Source organism: Aphis gossypii, chromosome 3, assembly GCF_020184175.1.
Source record: "Aphis gossypii isolate Hap1 chromosome 3, ASM2018417v2, whole genome shotgun sequence".
In the NCBI taxonomy this organism is placed as follows: Eukaryota; Metazoa; Arthropoda; class Insecta; order Hemiptera; family Aphididae; genus Aphis; species Aphis gossypii.
In genome coordinates, this window is record NC_065532.1 from 40,736,434 (window position 1) to 40,761,991 (window position 25,558).

The 25,558-nt window shown below is 23.8% G+C and overlaps 1 protein-coding gene across 3 annotated transcripts; it reads right to left on the bottom strand.

Annotated features, from left to right (window-relative positions):
* Positions 1-666: 666 nt before the first annotated feature.
* Positions 667-23,883, bottom strand: LOC114123480 (period circadian protein). Of its 3 annotated transcripts, none has more exons than XM_027986483.2 (25): positions 18,727-19,241; positions 16,271-16,371; positions 15,872-15,955; positions 15,398-15,564; positions 15,159-15,329; positions 14,607-14,879; positions 11,154-11,378; positions 10,878-11,066; positions 10,655-10,809; positions 10,474-10,593; positions 9,666-9,842; positions 9,472-9,578; positions 9,028-9,117; positions 8,814-8,963; positions 8,518-8,611; positions 8,243-8,460; positions 7,987-8,162; positions 7,600-7,679; positions 6,763-6,837; positions 4,584-4,684; positions 4,426-4,501; positions 2,190-2,249; positions 1,991-2,113; positions 1,750-1,881; positions 667-1,364 (listed from the first exon to the last, which is right to left on the bottom strand). In XM_027986483.2, exons 1-25 carry the CDS (start codon positions 18,793-18,795, stop codon positions 1,269-1,271), a joined length of 3,309 nt encoding a protein of 1,102 aa, XP_027842284.1. In that variant the 5' UTR covers positions 18,796-19,241; the 3' UTR covers positions 667-1,268. The 3 variants fall into 3 exon arrangements, with proteins under 3 accessions (XP_027842284.1, XP_050059357.1, XP_050059358.1); XM_050203400.1 differs by lacking the exon at positions 18,727-19,241 and adding an exon at positions 23,737-23,883 and having other exon boundaries at positions 668-1,364; XM_050203401.1 differs by lacking the exon at positions 15,159-15,329 and having other exon boundaries at positions 668-1,364.
* Positions 23,884-25,558: the final 1,675 nt, after the last annotated feature.

The following is a 25,558-nucleotide window of genomic DNA, read 5'->3' on the forward strand; positions in this document are numbered from 1 at the left end:
TGTTATGTGAAAATTTACAAGTGATTTATTAAATATATGATTATTTAAACACTGAAATAAACATAATGTATTATATTTAATGAATAACTATTGTATATTTATTAGTATAAAATATTAATACATTCTTAACATATTACATTGCATTATATATTATATATATACATTATATTTATATACATACATCAACATCATATTCACAAATTATAAAAATATATTTCTTGAAAAGTTGTATTTATTTTTACAATATTATGTAATATTATAACAATATAAAATGTAATTTTGCTATGTAAAGACATTAAGTTTAACAGTGTATTGTTCTTAAATTTAATTTGTAAAATTTGTAACATTATATATGGTTTAAAATGCTCAGTATACTTTTAAATTGTTGAGTTGAAAAGTATAAACAGTTTTTTTAATGATAATTATGAAATCTTTGTTTTAAATTAATTATTCATACTTATGTTAAAGTGTAGTTTATTGTAATATATGAGAATGTTTAAATAAATTGATTATAGAATATAAAAACATCTTTAATAGCTACTACTATTTTTAATACATCAAATTATATAATAACAAAAAAAAAAAGAATACCCTTAATATCTATAAATTATTTTTCTTTTGCAACATACTATTTTCAAGTATTCTACAAAATACAAATAAACCTAAAAATTAATATGTTAAAATAGATTGTCATGATCACAAATTTTTGATGTACATTGGTATTAATAATGGATTGGTATAGAATTATAAAACTGGAAATGACTATGACAGTTCTTTTGGGAATAAAATGGTTTTAGGAAATATATTTTACTTTTGTTTTGAAGAGAAAGAATGTGGCTGACAATAATTAAATGTGTATTAAAGAAGAAGTATGGTATTTCAGAATTTGTAGTGTTAAAAGTAGGTTTGTGGGATGTTAATATTTTTTTTACTTGGTAAAACAATTTTTAAACATGTGAAATAATTAATTGATTGAAATAAATATCAAATATAGTTTGTTTATTTATGAATCAATAGGAACAGATTACCTTATTATAAACTAGGTAAGTTAAACATGTTATTCAGTTGCCTACTAATTTTTAATTAGATTAAAATATTATTATTAACAATTAAGCATGTATAACTACCATCTATAATTATATACACATTTATATATAGTTATGTTATATTTTTTTTTGCATCACGGAAAATTATGATGATAAATGATCACTTTTTGACATTCTTAAATAATTTGAGTTTTTTTGCAAGACAAACAAAATGCTTAAATCTTACTTATTACGTGGCGAAGTTGGTGGAGGTATTAAGGCATTTTCTTCATAAATCATTGCCATTCTGCAGAAATCAATTCTTCTTCTTTTATTTTTCTTAAATAAAACCAATGCAAAGTATAAATTAATTATTTTTATGAATCTATGAATATGTGAAATGCGAAGAATTTATTGTAGGACCTTGTTATATTATTTCTGATTAGCTAAAATCTAGGTATGTAATTTGCAACCCTTAAAGGTTTTATAAAATTTCTTGCAAAAAATAAATTACCTACTCTTCTCATAGTATTATCAGATTTTTATTCTCCACAGAAAATTAATGGAATTTAGCATTTGATAAAGACAAATAATTTTTTTTTTCAAAGATAATATGGATTTAATTACATTTTTTAAGACCTAAATTATTTCAATTTCATTACTTTTTATGACCCTTAATTGACTAAATTTGTATTAGTTTTTATTTATTTTGAAAGGTACATACTCCAATAGAAATGTAACATTCGTCTCCATCGCTGCTTGACGATGTTCCGTCTTCAAAGTATGATGTTTTAGAAGAACCATTTACATCTATTTCCACACATAGTTGTTTTAACTGTTCGCTCACTAACAAAGGCTACAAACAATAATTTTAGTATAAATATAAATTGATAATTTTATTAGTACCTAGTAATGGAATAAATCTTAAACTTTTATTCCAAATTATAATATAGTGTTTTATTTACTTGAGTGAATGTATTTAATGTGTTAATATCTTTACGCAACACTTCGTTTTTGTCTCCATAGTCCATTTGGTATCGATAGACTAAATCTGGAGTTGATACGATGTCTTCCATCCAGAATGGTTGCTGAAAATTTTTATTTAATCATGTTTATTTTTTAACAAATTATGTTTGAATTAAAGCACTCATAATACTATTTTACCTTTTTAATTAACTGATGAGAACAATTTGTTCTTTCAAATATATTCAGCAATGGAAAGTCCTGAAATTATTTCAATTTATAATTAATTAATAATTATAATAACTAGAATAAAATTGTACCATTGTAATATTCTATTTATTAAAATGTTTACAGGTTTTAATGATTTAATAACAAACTTATACTATTGCTACATATAGCTCTAAATATATCATTTATAAATTATAATATTATATTATTTAGCTAGGTAACTTTATAACAACAGGCATTTATTAGATTTTCAAAAAATTTATTTCAAGGAGTAGGGAATATTACTCTTACCACAACACAATTTATTTTGTTGTTCATTTATTGTAATTTAGAAACAATAAACCTAATTATCAACATATATATTTATTTAAGTATCATGTTGACTGAAATATTATTAATGAATGATTATGGAGTGTGTACTTTTGATAAATTTGTAAATTTGAAGTTTTAAAAACAATATGTAAACACTAGATTGATAGTGTGGTTTAGTAATTGATTTAAAATTTATTTCACCAACTATTATTTTGAAGCAAACGAAGCCACTCTTCCTCTAGCTGTGTCTTGATTTCATTACCTAACTTGTTTATTTCAACACAATTCTGTTGTACGGCGTATAAGTTAGGCAATATAGCTACATTCCCGTGTAGGTACTTTTAAAATTATTTAACACAATTTTTTCCTATTTGTAACTAATTTTTTTTATATACACTTTATGTATAAGTCTTAACTCTTAATTTTTAATTCATTAAACACTAATAGCAATGATAATAATTTTTTTTTTTAAGGAGATAGTAGTATTGTGTTGTAAATTGTTATTAAACATAATATACAGGCAGCATTCCTAACTTTAGTAAACTTACAATTTTTAGTCTTCAAAACGGAGAGATCAATGATGGTTTTTGCTCACACAAAAGCTTTTAAGTGTTAAAAAAACTAATATAAATATTTATAATACTGTAAAGGAATGCAATGCAGTTGCGATTAATAATGGTATTATATATATTCGCTAACAGATTTTTATATTATGTCACATTCGTTAGCTTAATATGAATGGGTTAAATAATTAATAAGCTAATATAATAATACTGATTATTCAATACCATGTATTTTTACCGATATATCTATTTTTTTTTAATATTTTCATATTTTAGTTTGTCTTTAACAAAACACATTTTTTATTCAAAAAACGATAAAAAATATCATTCTACGTAAGCATAACTAATAATAATCTAGTGTTCGGAACATTCACTAAAAAATTTGATTCGTTCACGTTCACATTCATTTTTTTTCAAATGAACACGTTTATTTTCACGCTCTTTAAAAAAAATTAAGTAGGTATTAGACACGCAGCCGAGAGACAGGACCAGGCCACTATAAAAAAGCTAGCTACCTCCTCAGTTTAGTTTTGTTTTAGTCGTGTTCTATTTCAAAAAAATGAGTGACGTTCGCGTGTCATTTAAATATGAACGTGAACACATGAACTATGTTCTTCCCAAATACTAATAATTACACAATTAAATTATATAAATTATAAATACATAGTTAAATTACTCTGGTACATAATATTTATAATAATTAGAAATTATATATTATGAACTAGATCATTATACTAAATATCCTTATTTTTAATAAATCATTAAAATAATATAAAGATTATTATTTAATTAATTATTATGACGTATTGACATTTATTTTTTATTTTTAACTGTAGTTATATTCTCTTAAACATAAAAATATCTATATGTTCTTTACGAACACATTTTTTTTTCTAATGGGTTTATTAAAAGTATTCTAATATTGATTATACTTTTATTTAACTTACTATGAAATGTATCATTTAATTTTAATTTTAATATTCTTTTATTTTATTGGCAATCCTAAATTTTCAAATATTTCATACCTACTTGTAATAGTTATAACCTACTGATTTATTTATATTTAATGATGTTCATAAAATATAAGTTTTTTTTTTAGGACGAAAGAAGGAGTTCAAAGGTTTGATTGATGGAATTAAATTTAGATTCTATCAGTAACTATGTCTAGTTAGTACTGTATTTAAAATTTATAAAAATCATTCTTGTAAAGTATAGACTCAAAATGGTTTTTTGAACGTGATTATTATTTCTGTTCTATCACTGTGTTAAGTAGCCTATACAATTATTGTACAGTACTAACATATTTAAGTGAATAAATAGACGTTTTTACATACTTCTCTTTCACTACTATCGGTTTTATCTCGCAAACTTGATGAGTAGTAACTACTGTCCTCGTACATCCATCCACTACTAAAAATAAAACATTAAAATTGGATTGAATATAATTGTATTATTGTTATAGAATATATTATTATATAAATATAGAACTAACCTTGATCTTAAGCTTCCGGTCTCTTTTTTACAATCAGAATCAGAACTCATTATAATTTCTTCTTGGCTTACTTGTGTTGTTTTTGTTTTCTTTCGAATATTCTATGTAATTAAAAATAATAATTATATCGTTAATCATCTTGCTAAATGTGAAATAATGTTATACTATCATTAGGAATAACGTTTTAGTAATAACATTTAATAATTTTAATAATAATATTCTTTTACTAATAGTAGATAGTAGATACATATAAAACAATAACTTTGCATTATAGAAAAAATTATAAATATTCTTTTCGGAGGGATATTTTACATTCGATAACATATTCAATTATTGTAATCATTATTGGTAGTTAAGTTATTAACTATTATTAGTTTTAGATTCTGAACGGAGTGATGAATGTATTGATTTTATAATGATATGTGTTTTTTTTGGTTTTTGTGTCTGTGTACAGCATAACTAGTCAAAATAATACTTCAATTTCAAACTTCGGAGGTGGTTTCTGATGGAAAAATAAAAATCTTTGGTGCATTATTTTGGTCAAAAGTAAAAATTTTCTAACAGTATTCAAAAAAATCGAGAAAAACAAAAAAAAAGTATCGGAAAAACTTCCCACTGGAATTTTTACGCATAACCAGTTTTCAAACAAATTGATTTTTTAAATGCTTGTAACTCAAAATAAAATCACTCTAAATACTTGAAATTTTCATCAAATGTTTATATTAGTGTTATCAATATACAGTTAAATTTTCAAAATATTTTAGCTTTTTTGAGTTATTTATAAACAGTTACAATTTTTGATTTTTCTAAGAATTCTTTATTGAAGTGTCGATAATTTTGGCTGTTCAAAAAAACTTTAAAATTTAATACAAGGTTCTTTATGAGTTGTTCTTATTTTAGTTAAAAAAAAAAAAAAAAAATCAAAAACCGTAAGTCACAATTTTTTTTAGAAGCATTTATAGTTTAATTTTTTACGAAATATGTCAAAATCACAAAAATTTGCAAGTAATTTTGAAGTTGAATAATCATAAAATTTTTATGTTTATATCTAAAAATAAAAAATGTATTATTATTATATTTATTATTATTTATATCCTTAGATATTAACACAAACAATTTTATGATTTTTCAATTTCAAAATTACTTGCAAATTTTCGTGATTTTGACATATTTCTTAAAAAATTAAACTATAAACTCTTCTAAAAGAAACACAAAGTTTTTTTTCAAGAAGCTGTAGATAAAACTCGAAGCATCATGATAGGAAAAAATTTAAGTGTGTTTTTTAAATGTTTACGAAATAGCGTACTGATAACGATTTATCCTCAAACGTTTTTAAATATTTGTTATTATTCAAAAAGTATAAGTTGTAGATACTTGAAAATTTCATTAGTTATTTAGATTAGTATTTTCTTTATGTGATTTAATATTCAGAATATTTAGACTTTCTTTGAGCTATTTATAGACAATTGAAATTATTTATTTTTTTTTTGAAGTGTCGATAAAATTTTTTTTGTTGAGTTAAAATACTAGTTGAAAATTTAATACACAGTTTCTCATAAGTTATTCTTATAGTGATAAAAATTAGAAGAATACATATGCAAATTTTTTTTTATTAGCATTTGAAGTTCAAATATTGACAAAAAATTCGTCAAAATCATGAATATTTGCAAATTATTTTGTAGATATAATTCATAAAATTGTTGTATAAGCAGCCTAGAGTTGAAAATTTAATACAAGATTTTCCATAAATTTAGCTTACAATAATTATAAAAAAATTTAAATTGTGGTGTATTCAGGCCTTTAAAATATAAGTCACCTTTTTCATCCACCATGGGAAATTATATCCTAGGCTGACAAATCATCTTTATTCAGAATCGTTTTTCGTATACCTATCATTGGATTCAAATTTAAACACTCCTATAATATATAATAGTGATCCACATGGTACCTAATGTACAGCTGATCGGTACCCACTTTGTTTTAATGTTTTAATGTTATTTATAGATTTAAATTTTATAATATTCTGAAACAGTACTTTTAAGTTTATGAACATTTCAATATTGAATAACGTAGAATTAGTACACATATTATTTTTTTTATTTATAAAAACCAAAAAGTAAAAATGATAAAACTACTATATAAAAATTATTGTAAAAAGTAAACCATAAAATCAAATTACCTGGTCATTTTTTTTCGATATAATTGGAGCTTCAATTTTATTTTCAATATTCTGATATAATTGTCCTATATGCAACTGAAAAATTTTATTTTTATTTTTATGCTTAATATATTTATTATATAACTATAAGTTTAGTATTGTATTGAAACTTTGAAAGGTATACTTAGATGGTGATCGTTAGGTAATTGTACACTATATGACACAACCTTGCATCATACCAAGTCTTTATTTATGAAATTTTATAAAATATTATAAATTATAACTATGTATGAACTAACCATACAGCTATTAGTCAACTGTTAATTGAAGGTAAGAACATTATTTTAAGCTTTATAATGTTGTTTTTTTTTATATAGTTTATTTTTAAACAAGTTATATGTACTTTAATATTAAAATAAAAAAATACCTACAACTGGCTATAAATAATATTCTTACCTTAAAACGATAACACGGGACGCGACGTCTTTTAAAAACATATTTGTAAATATGATATTATATTTTGCAATAAGTAATTTAAAACTATAATATGCAAAGATTTATTTTTCAACTTAAGTTTTTGTTCCCCTTTCTACAAAAGGGATGTGGCTGAAACATACTGTTTATATGCAAAAGCAATATATTATTTTTATATTATAAAAGTTGAAAGAATCTGTCTATATAAGTTATTATATAATTTAAACTCGAAATATATATGAGGTATAGTCTTGTATTTTAAAATTGTATATATATATAATTGTAGCAATAATAATATTCTAAAGATACTTCGAGCGTAACAATTTATTATTTTATTAATATACCATATGACTATAATACTCATAATATTAATTAAATTCAAACCTGTTGTTGAACATGTAAAAGTTGAGAATTTTCAGTTATGTCGCACGGCATACATGATTGTAACTTGTCAGATACCGTTTCTGGAACAATATTATGTTTAAAACTTATCCACCATATGCTCTGCTCATAATTATATTAATTGTTATAAATTATAAATACTATTTTTTATTGTAAATATCATATTAAATTATAGGAAAAAAGCTACTATGATATTTTAAATACCACATTAGATTTGTTTATTGTGATTATAGCTTTATTATTATTTTAAAATATTTCAATGGTATAACCAAGGATAAAAATATGTTGTGCCTACATAATTTTCCCTCCAAATCCAATCTAAATAATATTAATTATGTATTTATATTTATTTTTTCCAGTTTATTATACCTTGAATATTTCCAATCTTTTCGTCCATTAAATTACATGTAGGTTGTACAGGCATCACATTATTACTAAGTGGTACATTATAGATAAATGGTTGGCATGGTACAATCAGTGCTTGAGGTGGTAAAATTAGTTTTTGGCATGAGCTTGGTAAAGGCTGTCTTAGTGGTAAATCGGTCCTATATTTTAAAATGTTAGGTAAACTTAAACATTTTTAATGATTTTATTATAATAATTATTGTAGTACAATAATACTAACATTGTTTGCGAATCTCGTGTAATTTGACAAAAAGATCGAATTTGTGTTGATCGAGCGACAGTAGGGGTTGTTGGAATGTCTTGATACTCTATTGGTTGTGGTTGTGCCACATTAGTCGGACTACTGATGTTTGAAAGACATTTTCTTTTTGAAAGTTTACATGATTTATTTTCATTTACAGTTGAATTTTTGCGTTTCATACCGTGTGCTATATCAGACTAAATAAAAAACATAATTTCATTATCATTCAATTTTTTTTCGTATATTATATTTACGATGTGTATAGCTTGATTTGACAAATTTTGCTTTTTGGACGATTTATTTTTTTTATGTTGTTTAACGAGATCACATTCCATTTTTTCATTATGTCTAAAATTAAAATAGTATTTATACATTATTTCATTCCTAATTAAAATATATATAAGTAATTTAAATATGTCATCATTTACTATACATTCTAAAATATAATTTCGATTTAATTTTGAATAACTTTATATCAGTATAAAATATATAGTGTATTGATTCATATATAATATTTTCATATTTTAGTCCATTTATCATTAAAACTTACCGTAAAAGCATTTTTTGAGTAAGTTGACAATTTTTACTTGCATTTTGTTCTGATTCATAACTTGGAGAATTTTGAGTTATGATCATATTTGAAACTGGTGTTCCACTTTGATACAATGATATTGTATCTGGTTGTACTTTATTCGCATCTCTAAACATAATATTACTTATCATACAATAATAGTTATACATTATTGAGATATTTGGTAACTAACGTCTCATAAGAAGTAACTTCTCTTGCAGCAAATTTTTTAGAACAATTTGATTCTTCTGATGAATTTGTTTTTAAATTACTATTGAAAAATCTAAACAAAATACCCAATAAAATATTTATATAGTTTAAATATTGAAATAAAATATGTGTACTTTACACTTAAGCGCAATTGTAGAATAAGATAATTTTGGCCTTTGGGTACATTTTTATAAGCCAGTTGAAAATTTAATTAAATAGACTTTAATATTTCTAATACTACAGTAATTAAATGCTGTAAATTTAATTTTTAACGGAAAATTAAAATTTTTTATTATAATAACACTTCTAATTACTTTGAATGAAATTATAGTTACATAATACATTATAGTTCTATAGATAATTTGGAAACAATAACTATATGAAAATATACAATATATTATAATAATATATAATATGGAATATATACCTTTGTATGTTGTCATTATAATTAAGTTCAGTATAACTTAATAGTGTATCTGAACTGGATTTACTTTCATAGTTGGTATTTTGAAATAAATGTAGAGAGTCGTTGTTCTAATAATGTATTAAAACATAATCAGTATAATAAATAAAGTATATATAATAGGTATTATAATATTCCACAACATTAATAAAACTTACAGAATAATTACCAGACATTTCTGGTGGAACTTCTACATTAAGAGGAACTTGGACTGATGGATGTACAAAGCAATTCATACATGGTGTAAAATTTTTATATTCCATTGATATTTGTTGCTTTGAGTTGGTGTCTATTGTTTGATTCGTGTCATATGAAACTTCAGCAACTTCTTTGTTCTATAATATAATAGTTTAATATAAAATTACCTTTTTTTATATTATATCTTATACATTGGTGGACCTAGAGTTTTATATTTGATTAATGATTATTCGAGTATATCTTGCTTTGTACATAGTAATTTTTTTATAATATAGTTTAACTCAAATTTTTTTTGTATAAAATTGTACCTATACAAAATACATTTAAGTTAAAACATTTTAAGCATGCATTACTTGTTTACTAACCAATGCTATAACGTTTTACAGTATAATATTTACCTATATGGCTATTTTTTTTTTTAAACTATACCTTGAAATATCTTCAATTAACCCACTTGTAATGCTGGCGACAGAGAAAAAATACTTGTACCATCAAATCTTACAAAATCTAATCTTTTAAGTTTGGAATCTTAGCCTTTATGGGATATACATATTATGTAATATGTATATAAATATAAATATATATATATATATGCATATATGTATAGTGTATACATATATGTTTATAAATTTGTTTTTTTAATACCTACATAATTATCTACTTTTACATAGTGTTATATAATAACTATTAATTGGTAAATGATAACTATATAGACATTATGTTAAAATGTTATACAAAATGTAAATAGTTTTTAGTAATAGACAGTACCTCATTTGTAATTTTTTCAAACTCTTTAGGTGCTTCATTAAATTCATAGTTATCTTTTATTGCTATATCTTCCGTAATAGTATTATCAGCCAGAGTTGTGACGTCCGGATTAATAGGACCCTTAAACCATAATTCATTCATTATTATAATTAACTATATAATCATTTTTTTAAAATATTACCTGAATAATTTTGTGTTTACCAATAACAAACTCTACTCGATCAGACCAAGGATTTACAAAATTTGACCATTCTGTTTGTACGACTGCAAAATCACCATTTTGACACTTAAACCGGTAAGGGTTTCCTTTTAATGAAATACTCTTAGATTTAATTACTAAAATAAAATACAAAAATATATATATATTATATGAAATATTTTGCAACAATAAATAGAAAATTTACAATTTGCGTGGATTTCTTTAATAGTTGTTAGATCTTCAATACAGTAATAGTCAAAAATTGATCTACCAATAATATTTTGTGGTAAATATCCAAAGTATGAGGTAATGAATTTATCAACATAACACCATTCAAATAACGCATTATGTTTAGTGATAAATTGAATGGGATTTTCTATTTTCTCTTCAGAACCTAAATATAAAATAAAAATAAATATTTTCCACTTGTTGTATTATTTATGTTATTATACGATTGATATAACAGTTATTTTTTACATACATTTGTATGCTGAATGAATTATCTGTGCTTTAACAACTAGAACTAATTGAGGTCGTGCCATTTGTTCCGAATATGGTGTCGTCGAAACGTAAGACAAATCTTTAAATGTTATTGTAAGCTTACAGACTTGATAGTAATTTTCGTTTTCAGATTTTGAATAACCCATATTACAGTAAAATCCATCATTGGTCTTGGGTCTCAAATAAGTCACTGTAGATACACCATCTAAATATTTATTTTTTATAGTTCATTTATGTATTATGCCATACATACCTGTATATTAATAATTATATTTTCTATCAAGTATTTTTTTTATTATACAGGAAAATAATGATTTAAATTTTTTATCGAGATTTTAACATAACGTTAAGTCTCAATTATAATGTTGTAAGTATAACATATATATATTGTAATATTGATAAATGCGAGATCATTTCTATTGAATAGTATACATTTATAAATGGTTTAACTACATGTCATCGATATTACTTAACTGTTATTATATAACAAGACATATAGTATATATTGTATATATAGTATAGTTAGCCAATTTAGGTATTTAGGTACATTTGCCCAACGAATCTTCATAATACATATTTCAGTTTATCTCAAAAGTCTAGTTACTAATATACGAGTAATATGATTTGTACCTACTATAATATAGGTATATTGTATATTTTTCTGATTTACCGTTATATAAAGCATCAATACTTTTAGACAACAAAATAAAGAATACCTACACTTTATATAGCATTAATAAGATTTAAATTATAATAAATTCCTAAAATAATCAATTTTACATATTGTTCATACTATATTATTGCGACGTACTAAAAATAGATACTAAACTTACATTAATTGTTGGCATAATTTTTTTTAAATTAAAGTAATATTAAATCAACATTTTTTTTATTGAACATTGGCTATAGTTTAAGTACAATAGGTTACTCTGCGCAGGCTCTGTAAATACATATAAGTATATAACGTTTAGGTAATACGTATTAAAATATATGTCATAATATTTATATGTAATGATTTTTGTAAATGCAAGCGTATAATTAATTTCTTTATAACACCATTTTCCCCATTTTCTCCATTTTTTCAATAATAAACTTTGTAAAATAAAATTATCATAATTTTAAATGAATACAATATACAATTAAATAATTAATATAATGTTACCTAGTTCTAATTATTCATTAATTAAATTAAATATATTATATTTTATATATTTTCTATAATTTATACTATATATGTCAATATTAACCAAAACCATCTTGTGTATGTTTACTTTTTTAATTTGTCAACATTCACCAGGTAGCTGTCAGCATTCACCAACTACGAACATTCACAGTAACGTATACATAGATTATATATATTTGTATAATATGTAATTAGGTATTTAATATCAGTTGTTTCTTCCGAATTAACTATATTCTTATTAATACTATCTAAACTTACTTATAAAATATTTGATGATAAAATTTTTTTTATTTTTTATGAACATTAGAATATTTTTGATGATTTTCAATACTACTTATAAATTCAACTTTTAATTTCAAATTTACTTTTTTAAACTTTCAAATAAACTTGAGATTCATTATATACATAGAACTAGGTACATGAAACCGTCAACGCTCTCCTTGACTGCATTCGAGCTCATTCCAAATATAAAAATCGAAATTAAAGTTCTACTATAATTTCATCCTGGATTGTTTAAATGGATATACTTATTCCGTCCCACGTTATATTTTCCTTATTGTAATACTATTAGAAAATAAAATTTAATATTCTACTATATGTACTAACATGCTATAAAATTATACTAACTCCGCACTATCAAATTTAACAATATCTTTTTAAGAATTTATGAATAATTTAATTATGAGTATGTACCAATAATTTAGTTATCCTTTTATTTATTAAGTATGGAATAAGGATTTACCTTTTTTGAAGAAATTTTAAGTTCCGATAAAAGTTATTCATAAGTCATAAACTCATAACATAAAGATTTTAGTTGAGTTTGACAATCTGACAGAAAATTCGTTGTGAGGTGATAAATGTTGGTAATTCGTTGATAAATGAGCTATAAATTCCACATTAGATATTAATTTTGTTGTTAATTTTCCTATTGCTGATTTATTAAGTGCACGTATTTCGAAAAAAACATAATTACTAGACGGCTAGTAATAAAATAAAACCTTAAAATTTATCGTAGCTATAAGTTTAGATTTTCATATATTTATCAAATATTAAATTGCACATTAGAATTGTAGGCACTCTAAAAACGTGTGTTTTACAAAGTTAAATAATAAGAATTATTTAGTTAAAAGTTTTAATGAATATAGCCAAATTACTAAGAATGATCATAAATAGATTTATCTCACAATAAACTTTGCTACAATTTAAAACGAAAAGCAGTTGACTGTATATGCAAGGCCGTAACTGAAAAAAATTTAGGGGGAGGGTTCCAACATTTTTTTTAATATCTAGATACTGAACACTTGTCGTTTTTATATATAATTTACGTTAAATATTTCTACTTTAAAACATTTCGGGAGGGGGGGTTCGGACCCATGGACACCCCAGTTACGACCTTGACTTTATGATTGAAAGACCGAGCACAATTTTACATATTAAATTAAAAACCATATATATTAAAAGTTCAACTTATTAAGTTAATCAAGTTTTATTAATAAAAAATAAATAACGCTAAAGGTTAGATGTTATTCAAATCACCTATTACCTTAGAATCAAAAATTACGCTGAATATCTATACATATATGAACAACAAAATAATTCGATTAGACTTTATGAGGTAGGTAACTACTTTTAAACTTTTATCGGTTTCAACATACATTTATAATTTTTAATGTAATATCAATGTTATCACATATCACATACCTCATAATATAAAATAATATTGATATTGATAATTATTAATTATCAAGTCTTAATTTAAGCTAACTTTACTTAACAAAAAACAAATATTTATAAAATTATAACCATACCAATTTTATAACAATAATATTGACAATACTTAATCTGAAAAAGAGAATATTGGTTTTTTTTAAATTTTAAATAAACTTTAATGAGTACAATGGACGTAAAATTTGCATTAAATATTAAAAAAATACTTGGGACGCAATTTACATATATCAAAATAATATCCAGAATGCCATTTACGTCAAAAAGGTTTTTGGGATGCTACTCAGATGCAGCCCTTTCCTTGTACCTAAGTGGCTATAAACATTATACGCTATATAATACACGAATTTCAAAATTCAATACAAGTACATTATTCTTACACAATATATACACTTATCTCCATAATATTACGTCGATAACAACTAGAAACAATAAAACTAATAAAAAATAAATTAAAAAAAAATTTTTTAGTCTCTTTATAAAATTATTTAAATGTTGTTAATGTAATGTAATTTTTAAACATACCTCCTCTAGAAATCGTGCAAGGATCTATAAGAATAGACGTCATATAATTGACAAATGTTATCCGATCGTTAGGATGAATAAAATCAATAAATGCACGATCTTTCCACATTTCTTTTGAATACCCCATGCTTTTATGAATACTATTTGATATATTAATAATTAGACCATTGGCCATAGACACAACAACACCAAATGAATCATTTTTAACTTCATTTGACTCAATTATTTCCTTGAATTGTAAGTCATGGTCGTTTAATACCTTTAGAACAGTATCTGTGAAAATTTAAATAATTTTTTTTTTAATTTAAATAAATATTAAAATTTTTTACTATTAGGGCTTATACTGAATAATAGTTTTAATTTAAATATCCAATACCTCTATTAATAAGTATATTATGAGCATGCACATATTTCAAAAATGCTATAAAAATCAGATGCCTGAATTATTTTATAAGGTATTATATTTATATTAACTAGTTATCAAGACTGTGTTGACTATTATAAGTTAATTAAACATTTTAATGATAAAATATTAAAATGCTGATAGTTTACCTATAATAGTAACTGAATTATTAGAATTTGAAGTTGAATTTGTTTGATTTAAATCCCGATATGATTGGCATAAGTAAGATAATTGCAAAAACGTATTTTCTTGATTGTGGTCTACTTTAATGTCATTATTTAAATTTTTTAAATCATCAGATTCCATTTTTGACATAGAATCTACATGTAAAAATGCAATAAGTCTTTATTGCGTTAAATGTTATTTTTAATAATAGTTTAGTTCATACCATCGACGTTAAATAATTGATTCGTTTGTGGTTTAAATGCTGTTGAATTTTTCTGTTTAGATTTTGAACAAGTATCAGTTGGGTTTTGATTAGTTACAGTGTTCAAACCTCTTAATATTGTTTGGTTTGATTGTTCGGCGGGTTTAGAGTTCAAAGTTGACATTTCTCTAAAAATCAAAAAATGTTTAACATTATACGTAATATTCTAAATATTGTTTTTACCTAAATATTTTATGGGGCTGTTAAATGAATCACAATAAACTATAGTTAATAAATATTTTATTTTATTCCAATTATGAATATATTTCAAACTTGCAGACATTTAATAAAATGTAAATGTAAATTAAATGAGTTTGTTTTACATATATACATGTTAAATACGTACAAAATATAATATGTTTTGAAAATCAATTTTTCTCTTATACTAGATTGCCAATTACATTCTAGAAATTTATAATTATATTAGTAATTTACCCGTCTTTGTCAGTTGTCAATATAGTCGAATTCTGTTCTTCGAAACTTGATTCCGTAGATAGTCCTGGATGTCGTGATTTATCACTGTGATAATTTAAATTCAATTATAATATCATAAGTAGGTTAGTATATTGTATATTATAATTTTATAAACATTAAAAATTAAAAATAGACTAGAATATGTGTAGTTAACACTTGATTAGAAAATTTAAGGGACAATGGAAATTAAAAATTTTAAAATTTAATATATACTATATATTATATAATACAAAGTTCACCTCCATTTTTTCTTTTAATAACGCATTAATTCAAATTCTGGATATTAAAAATGTTAAGCATAATAGATTTTAAGAATCATATTAATACATTATAATCAAAAACTAAAATACGTAAATGTACCTGGATTTGGATTGGGTTGATGTACAAGAGTAACCCGAGTCATAATCAGCTCGAGTTTGATTTACTGAAAATGATTGACTTTCTTCCATTTTTGTTCTATCCTATAATAAATATTTTTAATGTTAATATATTATGTTTTAAGATCGAGCTTCTGTAGAAAATTGTGACAGCACGTAAAGAAAAACATAACATTATGTATAACATATTAGATACTGGATTTGGATGATTTAAATAATATTAATTACTTCCTAGTAGAAATTTAATTTTATTAGTATTTTAGTTAGACTTTTGATTTTTAAAAACAAAAAAATTATCAAAAAAAAATAGGATTATTTAAGAAAAACTAGTTTTTGAATAAAATTGATTTTTATTTTAAATGTAATTTACTAATTATTATTTGATAATCTTTGATATCAAAAGATTAGTTGGCCTCTCTAATAATGCCTTATAAGAACAATTCGTGTGAATGCCTTGGTTATATTATATAAGTTTACAAATATTCTTGAATAATACACATAAATTAACAGTTTATAATAAAATTACTAAATGGTAATCTCTTTTACATGTATTTAATCATGATGGTATATAATCGACAACTATTCTATTGTTCTCATTTTCGATCTTTTTTCTTTAAATGTCGATAAAAATGTTTACTCTTTATCAAAAAGTTTTATTAGAAAGACCAAGTTGCCACACAAGTTGTATATTTAGGGATTTAAGAAATCAATTAAATTATAGTGTTGCCTAAAAGCAGTAGAAATTAAAATGTTGATACAATTATGAAATTTGTTTGAAGACTAACTATTTGATAGTTTAAAACTTATAAGATTTTTTAATTAGAGAGAATTAATTAATTAATTAGAGAAGGCTTAAGAGCTCAAAATGCCTTGTAAGTTGTTTTTGAAGCAACCTATAAATCTCAAAAATTTATAAGTACAAATTTTTTTGTTACATGATCAAACTTTAACAAAATTAGATATTTATTAAATGAAAATTGTAATTGTTTTATTGTAATTAAAAAATATATTATTTGTTCTATAAACTATAATATTATATTCAAAATATTTAAGTCACTTTTAATCTATTTATATAAGGAACTTTAACACACCTTTAAACACATTATATTAGTATTTATTTATAAGTTAATAAGTAATTATATTTTATTTTTATTATAATTATTATATAATAAATGTATATAACATATGATTTGTGATTGACATAAATAGTTCAATATTCCTTATAACTAATAGGACAATAAGTATGTTATAAACTCTTTAAGAAATATAAGTTGAATAATTGTGTGCACTTAGAATACAGTTGTTCGTATATGATAATTTATTTTTTAAGGGGATTCAATTCTGGTTTTTTCTGTCTCTGTCTTACATAAACGGAATGTTATAAAAATTTAGATATATTTTTTGCGAAACGTTCTAAAAGATCTCATGAAACGATAAGAAATTTGAAAACATATTTAATTTTTTTATTAATTCTACTTAAAATTAACATTCGCCTACATTCTTTTTTCTAAGTTAAAACTTCTTCAAAAATTGAAAGATGACAATTTTTACTTCTACTACTTTAATATAAATTTATTTTGATTTAAGGTGATAAAACCAAAAATCTGAGAAAGTCAATGTGAAGTAGACTTAACAAAAAAATTCAAATCTATTTTCAGATTTATTATAATTTTACTAGATCAATCGGTGTATTTGGTAAAAATAAGTCTACATTTCTACATTCCACGTGTATTAGATAGAGACAGAAAAATTCGACATCAAATCCCCATACTTATTACAATAACATACTCATTGACAAGATAAACTCAACTCTAACTATACAACAGAGCGTATCCCTCGGCTTTTTTTTAATTTCATATCCTGAAGCTGGATATTTTTTGAGTATTTTAATTTATAAAAATCGAATTTTAAATGAGTATTTAGTTAATTATTAGCTATAATTATTTAAAGTTTTGATGAGAGGAATGGTGTAAAAAGAGTACCCGCAAGTACTCCATAATATGTTATTCACTACTACACGATACTATTTATCTAAACTATAAACATTTTATTAAGTTACAACTAATAATCTATTCGATTTTTATAAATTTATATTATCAGAAAAATATTTTATTTTGGAAAATAAAATTAAAAATGTATGTTATTATTCAAAAAAGTAATAATGTTAAAAAGATGATAATGAAAAATATTTTAGATTTACAAATTTTTTTCAAAAATTTTTTTAGTAATATCTTAAAACTGTGTAAGAGTATTAATTTCAGAAATATAAACTCTTTTCGATATAATGAGTGTGTGGATTCACTCTTTACTTTAGTTTAAACCTAAAATTTAAGTAGCTAAACCCTAATTTATAATAAATATTATTGGAAAATCACATTACCTAAACAATATAGTATATAAGATAAGAAGCGGTTAAATAGAAAAAAAATTGTGCCTCACCAGTAAACTGCTTAATGTCGTGACAAAAGAGCAACTGCTATGGTCAAAGTCGTTTGGAGGGACGACCATGTGACCGGTTACGTGTCGGCACTTGTGTGGCAGTACGGGATGTGGGTCCGTTTGTCGATAAAAAATAAAACGAGTGACAGTGGTTTAGCAACGAAGACGAACGGCGATGCAAGTGATGGTACACAGCAGCGCAACGACGACGATCGAGCGCGCCTGTTGCGGTTGTCGGTAGTGAATGCCTCACGGGGTTGGTGTGGGAAAACATATACAAAAACGTTCGATAATAACCTTTTTATTATTATTGTTATAGTTAATTATTTATGTGGAACAACAAACAGGGGTGTATAGAAGAAGGGAGATGGAGTGTCAAAACCCCCATTGTCATTTTTATTAAGTAATACTTTTTAGAAAAAGCTTATAACCATAATAAATTGTTATTACTTTAAAAATCTATTAATTATTTATTTCAGTGGTCGGCCTATGATTAATATTAAGACAGACTCAATTATAAAATATATAACTTTTAAATAATTTGTTTTGTTTAATATATATTTTTTAAATTTATTTCATATAGTCTCTTATACCTTACTAATAATAAATATCTGTATAGTTAAACAATAAACATCCTCTTTTTACAACATTATCACATAAATATTCAATCTAAGGATACAATGTTATGCTTTTTATTACAATTATTGAAAATCACATTGTTTATTAGAAAATAGTATGAAATTTAAAATTATTAATCGACTGAATTGATTGTACATCACAATTTAAACTAATATAAATACTATAAAGTACTAAAAGAAGGAACAGGTAAAAAAAATTGGAAATTTTATTCTCAACTTTTGTTTTAATAATTATGGTTGTAGTTTATGTACTTTAGTCTATGGTCGTTATTTAACGTTCACGTTGATTTTCGAACAACTTTGAAAATTTTTTTACTAATTTTGTACTATTTTATATATGCTGATCAAGTCTTAATATAATAAAAAATAAAAAAGCAAAGCCTCAAAGTGAAAACAACTAAACTTTTCGGTCACTTACGTTAAATTTGTCAACCGTTATACATAATTTAGCAATTTTTAGGTACTACACTATAAAATCTATAATTTTCTCCAATATCGTCTTATGTGGTAACAACGAGTGTCGAAAGCGAACGTTTAAATATATAAATACATTTTGCAACACTTTTATTTGTATAAAACTCGTATAGTTTTATAATATTAATAATATGAATTTAAAGAAAAAATATAATTATGGCATGATAAAAATAATTATAATGACTATTTATTAAGATTTTAAAAACATGGTTAGCTATACATAATTATAGAAATTGTATGTTATGTCGTTTTAAGTACGCGTGTTAACAGAGTAGAATAAAATGTAGCTATTATTTGCTAACACTTAAACAAATTAAATTAATATTGCTATTGATATAACTTTGTTATTAAAAAATTTTGAATATTCATAAAAAAAGTATCCCAACCTACTTGTTAAAAATAAAGAAACCCATATTTTTTTTTTTTTTCAAAAATTCATATTTTCAATTCATAATCATTAAAAATAATTTTTTTTCTAAAAACCTTGTGATACAATTATAAATTTTAGTTAACTAATCTATTAATTACAGTGGTCAAAAGTTTAGTCAACTCCTTAATAATTTTAATTGAAATAATTGGAATAAATTATTTTTTTTTTAGAAACAAATATTTGTTTTTAACTATCTCTTAATGCAGTTTTATATTTTAATACTTTTTTAGATAACCTATACTGATACACGCAAAAAGAAGAAAAAATTATTCGATTTCGGGATAAACGCCTACAAAACAATTGGCGAATATAGTTCATTATTTTTATTTAAACATCAGTACAATCATAAAATAAGCACTAATATTATAAATATTATAACCATAATTAATTGATTACTTTAAATTTTTCTCCAATTTACTTTATTTACAATAGTGTACATTTGAATTCTTCATTAGATAACTAAGGTAATAATGGTATTCCGATTTCAGTTACTATATTGGAAATCTGTAGTTAACTCAGATTAAAGAACAAAGTTAGGCACCTATATTGTCATATTGAATATGAATATTCATGTAAATAATGGTTTACCCAACGTCATCAACTCAACGGCAGGTTATACAAATTATAGATATATATTTTTAAATGCATTATTTAAAAAAAAAATGAAATTACTGATACATTTTTTTATTAAGTTATCGAATTCCATATACCATTTACTTTTTTGCAGTATATAAACGGTCTCGAAATTTCTGACAAATATTTTGAAAATTGTCATAGTATTCTTTTAAATTATGGCACTCGTCAAACATCCTTTATTTCAGCTTTTCCATACTGTCATTAGCGTTGTATAGACCTCCGTTTTAGTACTACTTGTAATACTATTTCATACTGTAATAAAAAGAAGTAAGTATGTAAAAAAAATGTAAAGTTATCAGTAAGATTATAATTATTTCAATAATAATACTTATTTTATGATTGTATGTTAAAACAAAAATAATGAACTATATTGCCAATTATTTTGTAAGCATTTATTCAAAAATTTATAAACTTTTTGTAAATGAAGTCTCATTTACAAAATAACAGTCGTCTATAGATTATGTCGATTAATTTTATAAGAAAAAAGTATGAAGTTACATTAAAAATAGTTTAAAAAAGTTATTTAGTTCTAGTAAATAAAATATATTCTAATTATTTTAAGTAAAACTATTAGTTATAATTTATTAAATTTTGGAAAATCCATCAAAATGTTTACAAAAAAGTACAGAACCCACAAAAAATATAATTATTAGTTATAACTTACTACCATTTAACAAAAGTTAAGTTGATTTTGTTCTTTTTACAACTGCGTACTTAGAAATTTTGAAATATTGATAAAAAAAATTCAAGTAAAAATAAAAAAACCAGTCTTTTCGTTTTTTCGAAATTCGATATTATCAATATATAATCATTAAAAAAAAACCATACGTACAACGACATAAGATACAATTTATATTCTATATAGGTACATATTTACGTCGTTGACATGAAAATGTATAGAGTACCTATAGAAGTATAGTCACACGCCGTGCTGTGTGACGGGAAACGTTTCGAATGCACCAACACGTGGGCTCCGCAATCGGTTTACGCAGAGTCACGTACCTTGCCGCGTGCCCGCGTGACGCGTACCAGACCTACGTCCGGGAGTCACATAATATCGCGACGCAATCGTATTACTGCAGGTATTAACACACGTGTTATCGTCGCACGTGTGATTATTGTGTTGTATAGTTATATATAGTATAGTGGTTTGCACGTATTGTTTTCGTCGTCGTTAACCACCATACCTTTGCTAGGTAAAAGAAAAACTTATGATGATGAATGTTGTATTTTATTTTCAATTATTTTCATTCGCAAATAAATATACCATCATATAAAGTTGAGAAAAAAAGTCATAAACTTTAAGTGTCTATAAGAAGTCTATGCATTAAGAAAGCGCAAATAGAAAGAAAAAATATTTGTGAACGTTATTTGCAATTTTAAATGCCAAAAAAGGCCTTATCATTATCATTACATTTTCAAAATAGATCAAATTACTCTAATATTAAAAAAGAAGGATTGAAATGGATTATTCTGAACGTGAAATTTAGTATGTTATGAGTTAAATGATGGATACACACATGTGCATACGATATCCACTTGAGAAGTTATGAATTGAAAATGTTAACCACATATTAAAACAAAAAATATAATATAAATGTAAAAAAAAAATTAAATACAATCATTATAACTTGTTATTAGTTAGTAATTATTATTATTCATATTATGCATAAATACTTCATATACAATTTTTAATCATAATAGAGGCTAATACAATTATATATAAGATCCCACGTAATTTTTCTTATATGATAATACAGCAAGTTAAAAATACATAAGCTCAATTTTCATAAATGTTTTTTAAAGTTCAAATTTCAATAAAATTCGTCAAAATCGCGAAATTTTGTAAAATATTTTATAAAATTTTTAATTTTAACATCCAAGACTAGTGGCATATTTAATCCAAGGCACTCAAGAACGTTCAAGTTGTAGGCCTACAGTACTTTTATCATAACATTAAAACAAAAATAACGGAGAAATTATTTTTTTTAATCATTCGAAAGCTTAAATTTTTAATTTTTAAATATACATTATTATTGCTTTAAATAATTTGGAAGTATTAAATAATGATATAAAATTATAGATAAAATTATTATTATTATTTTGTATTAACTACCAAATTTTTAATATTTACTATTTAATAATTTTAATTCCTGCGTTTAAGTGGGCTTCCATCTCCTAATGCTCTACATGGTAATCAAGTTTCACAGTCCACCATTGGCCAAAGCTTGAAAAGTTGAAAGTTTAGTATGAGTTTTTTTTTTAAATGTGGTGAAATTATTCTAAAATAACTCATAAGCAACCTAAAATCTGGGTAGTATATAAATCAATAAGTATAGGTAATACAGGGAATTGTAAATTAACTGAAATATTTAAACAAGACGTTAGGTATAAGAATATGTTACACATCATAATTATGACATTGGTGAACAAATAGTTGAGATAATATACTACAATTAATAAATTAAAATGTGAGATTACTGAAGAATAGTATACTGCAATTTAAAGAAATTTTAACGAATAAGTAATTTAAAATGTTAATTGTGCTTCATAAAATTATGTAAAAATGACTACAAATTGTTTATGTATTGATTTTAAAAGTAATGGATTTCAATTTATGATACTGCTAGTTGTACTCCATATACCTATCTGATGAGTAATGAGATATTATATAATGTATGATTACGTATAAAACATCGAATGGACTTTTTTTTCTTTCATATCATGAACGAATAGACTTACCTAGTTATGATATTATTTTAAATCTTTTCGTGTTGTTATATAAATTATCAAATATTTAAGAACATATTATTGTTATGTATAAGTGCTTACCTTTTAAACAATTTATCAAAGAATAAACAGTTAACAAAAGATACAAAAACATACATATTTATACTTGAAATATAAAACGACTTTTGGTTTACGTAAAATTATTATTAGTAGTTAATTAATTATACAACACACGGTAAATAGATAAAACACAAAACGTCGTGACACAGAACGCACTTACGTTTCGACTGCCTCGAAAAATACCAGCAATAAACTAACAACTAAGTAATAATGTGTTAATATACGTTCCCCTGATATAATAAGACTACGCTATCCCATGGAAAATCCGATTTTCGTGGAAATACGAGATCTATATTATCTAATAAAACAAGTGTTAACAGGCACTGCTACAGTTCATCTTTTACTCCAGGCGTAATTCGAGATTGTCCAGCCATCGTGGTATTAAATTGTCGTTCGCACGCCACTCACCCGTGTTAATCATGTATCGAATGCCCTCCAAATAATGCAATTATTTTACCACTTATTCGTTCCGTTAAACTAAACAATAATTTAATTAGTCACATACATAGTGCCGCACGTGGACAATGGCGAATTTTATCTATTCCTCTTAGTTTTGTTTTGATTTAGATAATTATTATAATGTTACTATGTATCACATTTGCACGTGTTGATTAAAATATTGTTATATATTTTAGATTCTGAACGGAGTGATAAATGTATAGATTCTACAATGATGTGTGTTTTTGTTTTTTGTGTTTGTGATGTACACGATAACTTATCGCAATAATGATTCGATTTTAAACTTCAGAGGAGGTTTCTAGTAGCAAATAAAGTATCCTTGGTGCATTATAGAAGTCAAAAGTAAGAAATTTCAGTTTTCAAAAGCGTCGGGAAAAGATTTTGACAAAATCGAATTTTATAATGTTATAACTTAAAAACGAATCGCTGTAAATATTTGAAAATGTCACCAATTATATATTAAATATTCTAGCTTTTTTGAGCTATTTATTTGACATTTTAAATTTTTCTAAGTATAAAATTGTATCAATATCTTCAGTGATACTTAAAGTAAAATAAATTACATTTAATATAGGTTCCACTCAGAATCGTTTTTCATATGCAATGATATATTATTGAATTAAAATTTAACACATTCATAACAGTGATCCAATCGACACCTAATGTACTGTAGAGTGATTACCAGTTACCACTTTTCTATCTCTAAGTTACTTGTTCTTTTATTTATTATTTAATACACTCAGGGGAGCAATTTTGTACTCTCATAACCTTATGCAACGTGAGCGTGTGGGCCGTGTGGCGTCATTTGGGGATTGATGGGACTTAGTCTCTGGTAGCACCCTTTACTTTTAAAATAATGCTATTTGGCTTGCTGAATTAATATGCACCATTATATTTTATATAATTAATTAGCATGCTATCAATTAATTAAATAGGTAAGCAATAATTGTATATCTAAAATTGTATAACTATATAAGAGATAATTATATTTGTGTATTAATCTACAATCATTGCTAATCATACTGAACCACGTGTTTAATAATATTAAATCCAAGTTCATGATCTAAACGATATAATATATTCTTGTTACTGTTGTTTTTAGGACGCACAACTGTTATTAATAATTGATCCATTTTAACGGTAAAAACTGATAAATTTAAAATACAATGATCGCCACGTTGTAATCATATTATTAAAACGGTAAATATTATTTAAAACATTTAAACTGTAACATTTTTATTGACCTATATAAAATATTAAATGTGCATAAATAATAAAGGTATATGGTATTTTATATGATCTAGTGAAATTTCAAAATAACCGTTTTGAAACCTTGTACCTACAA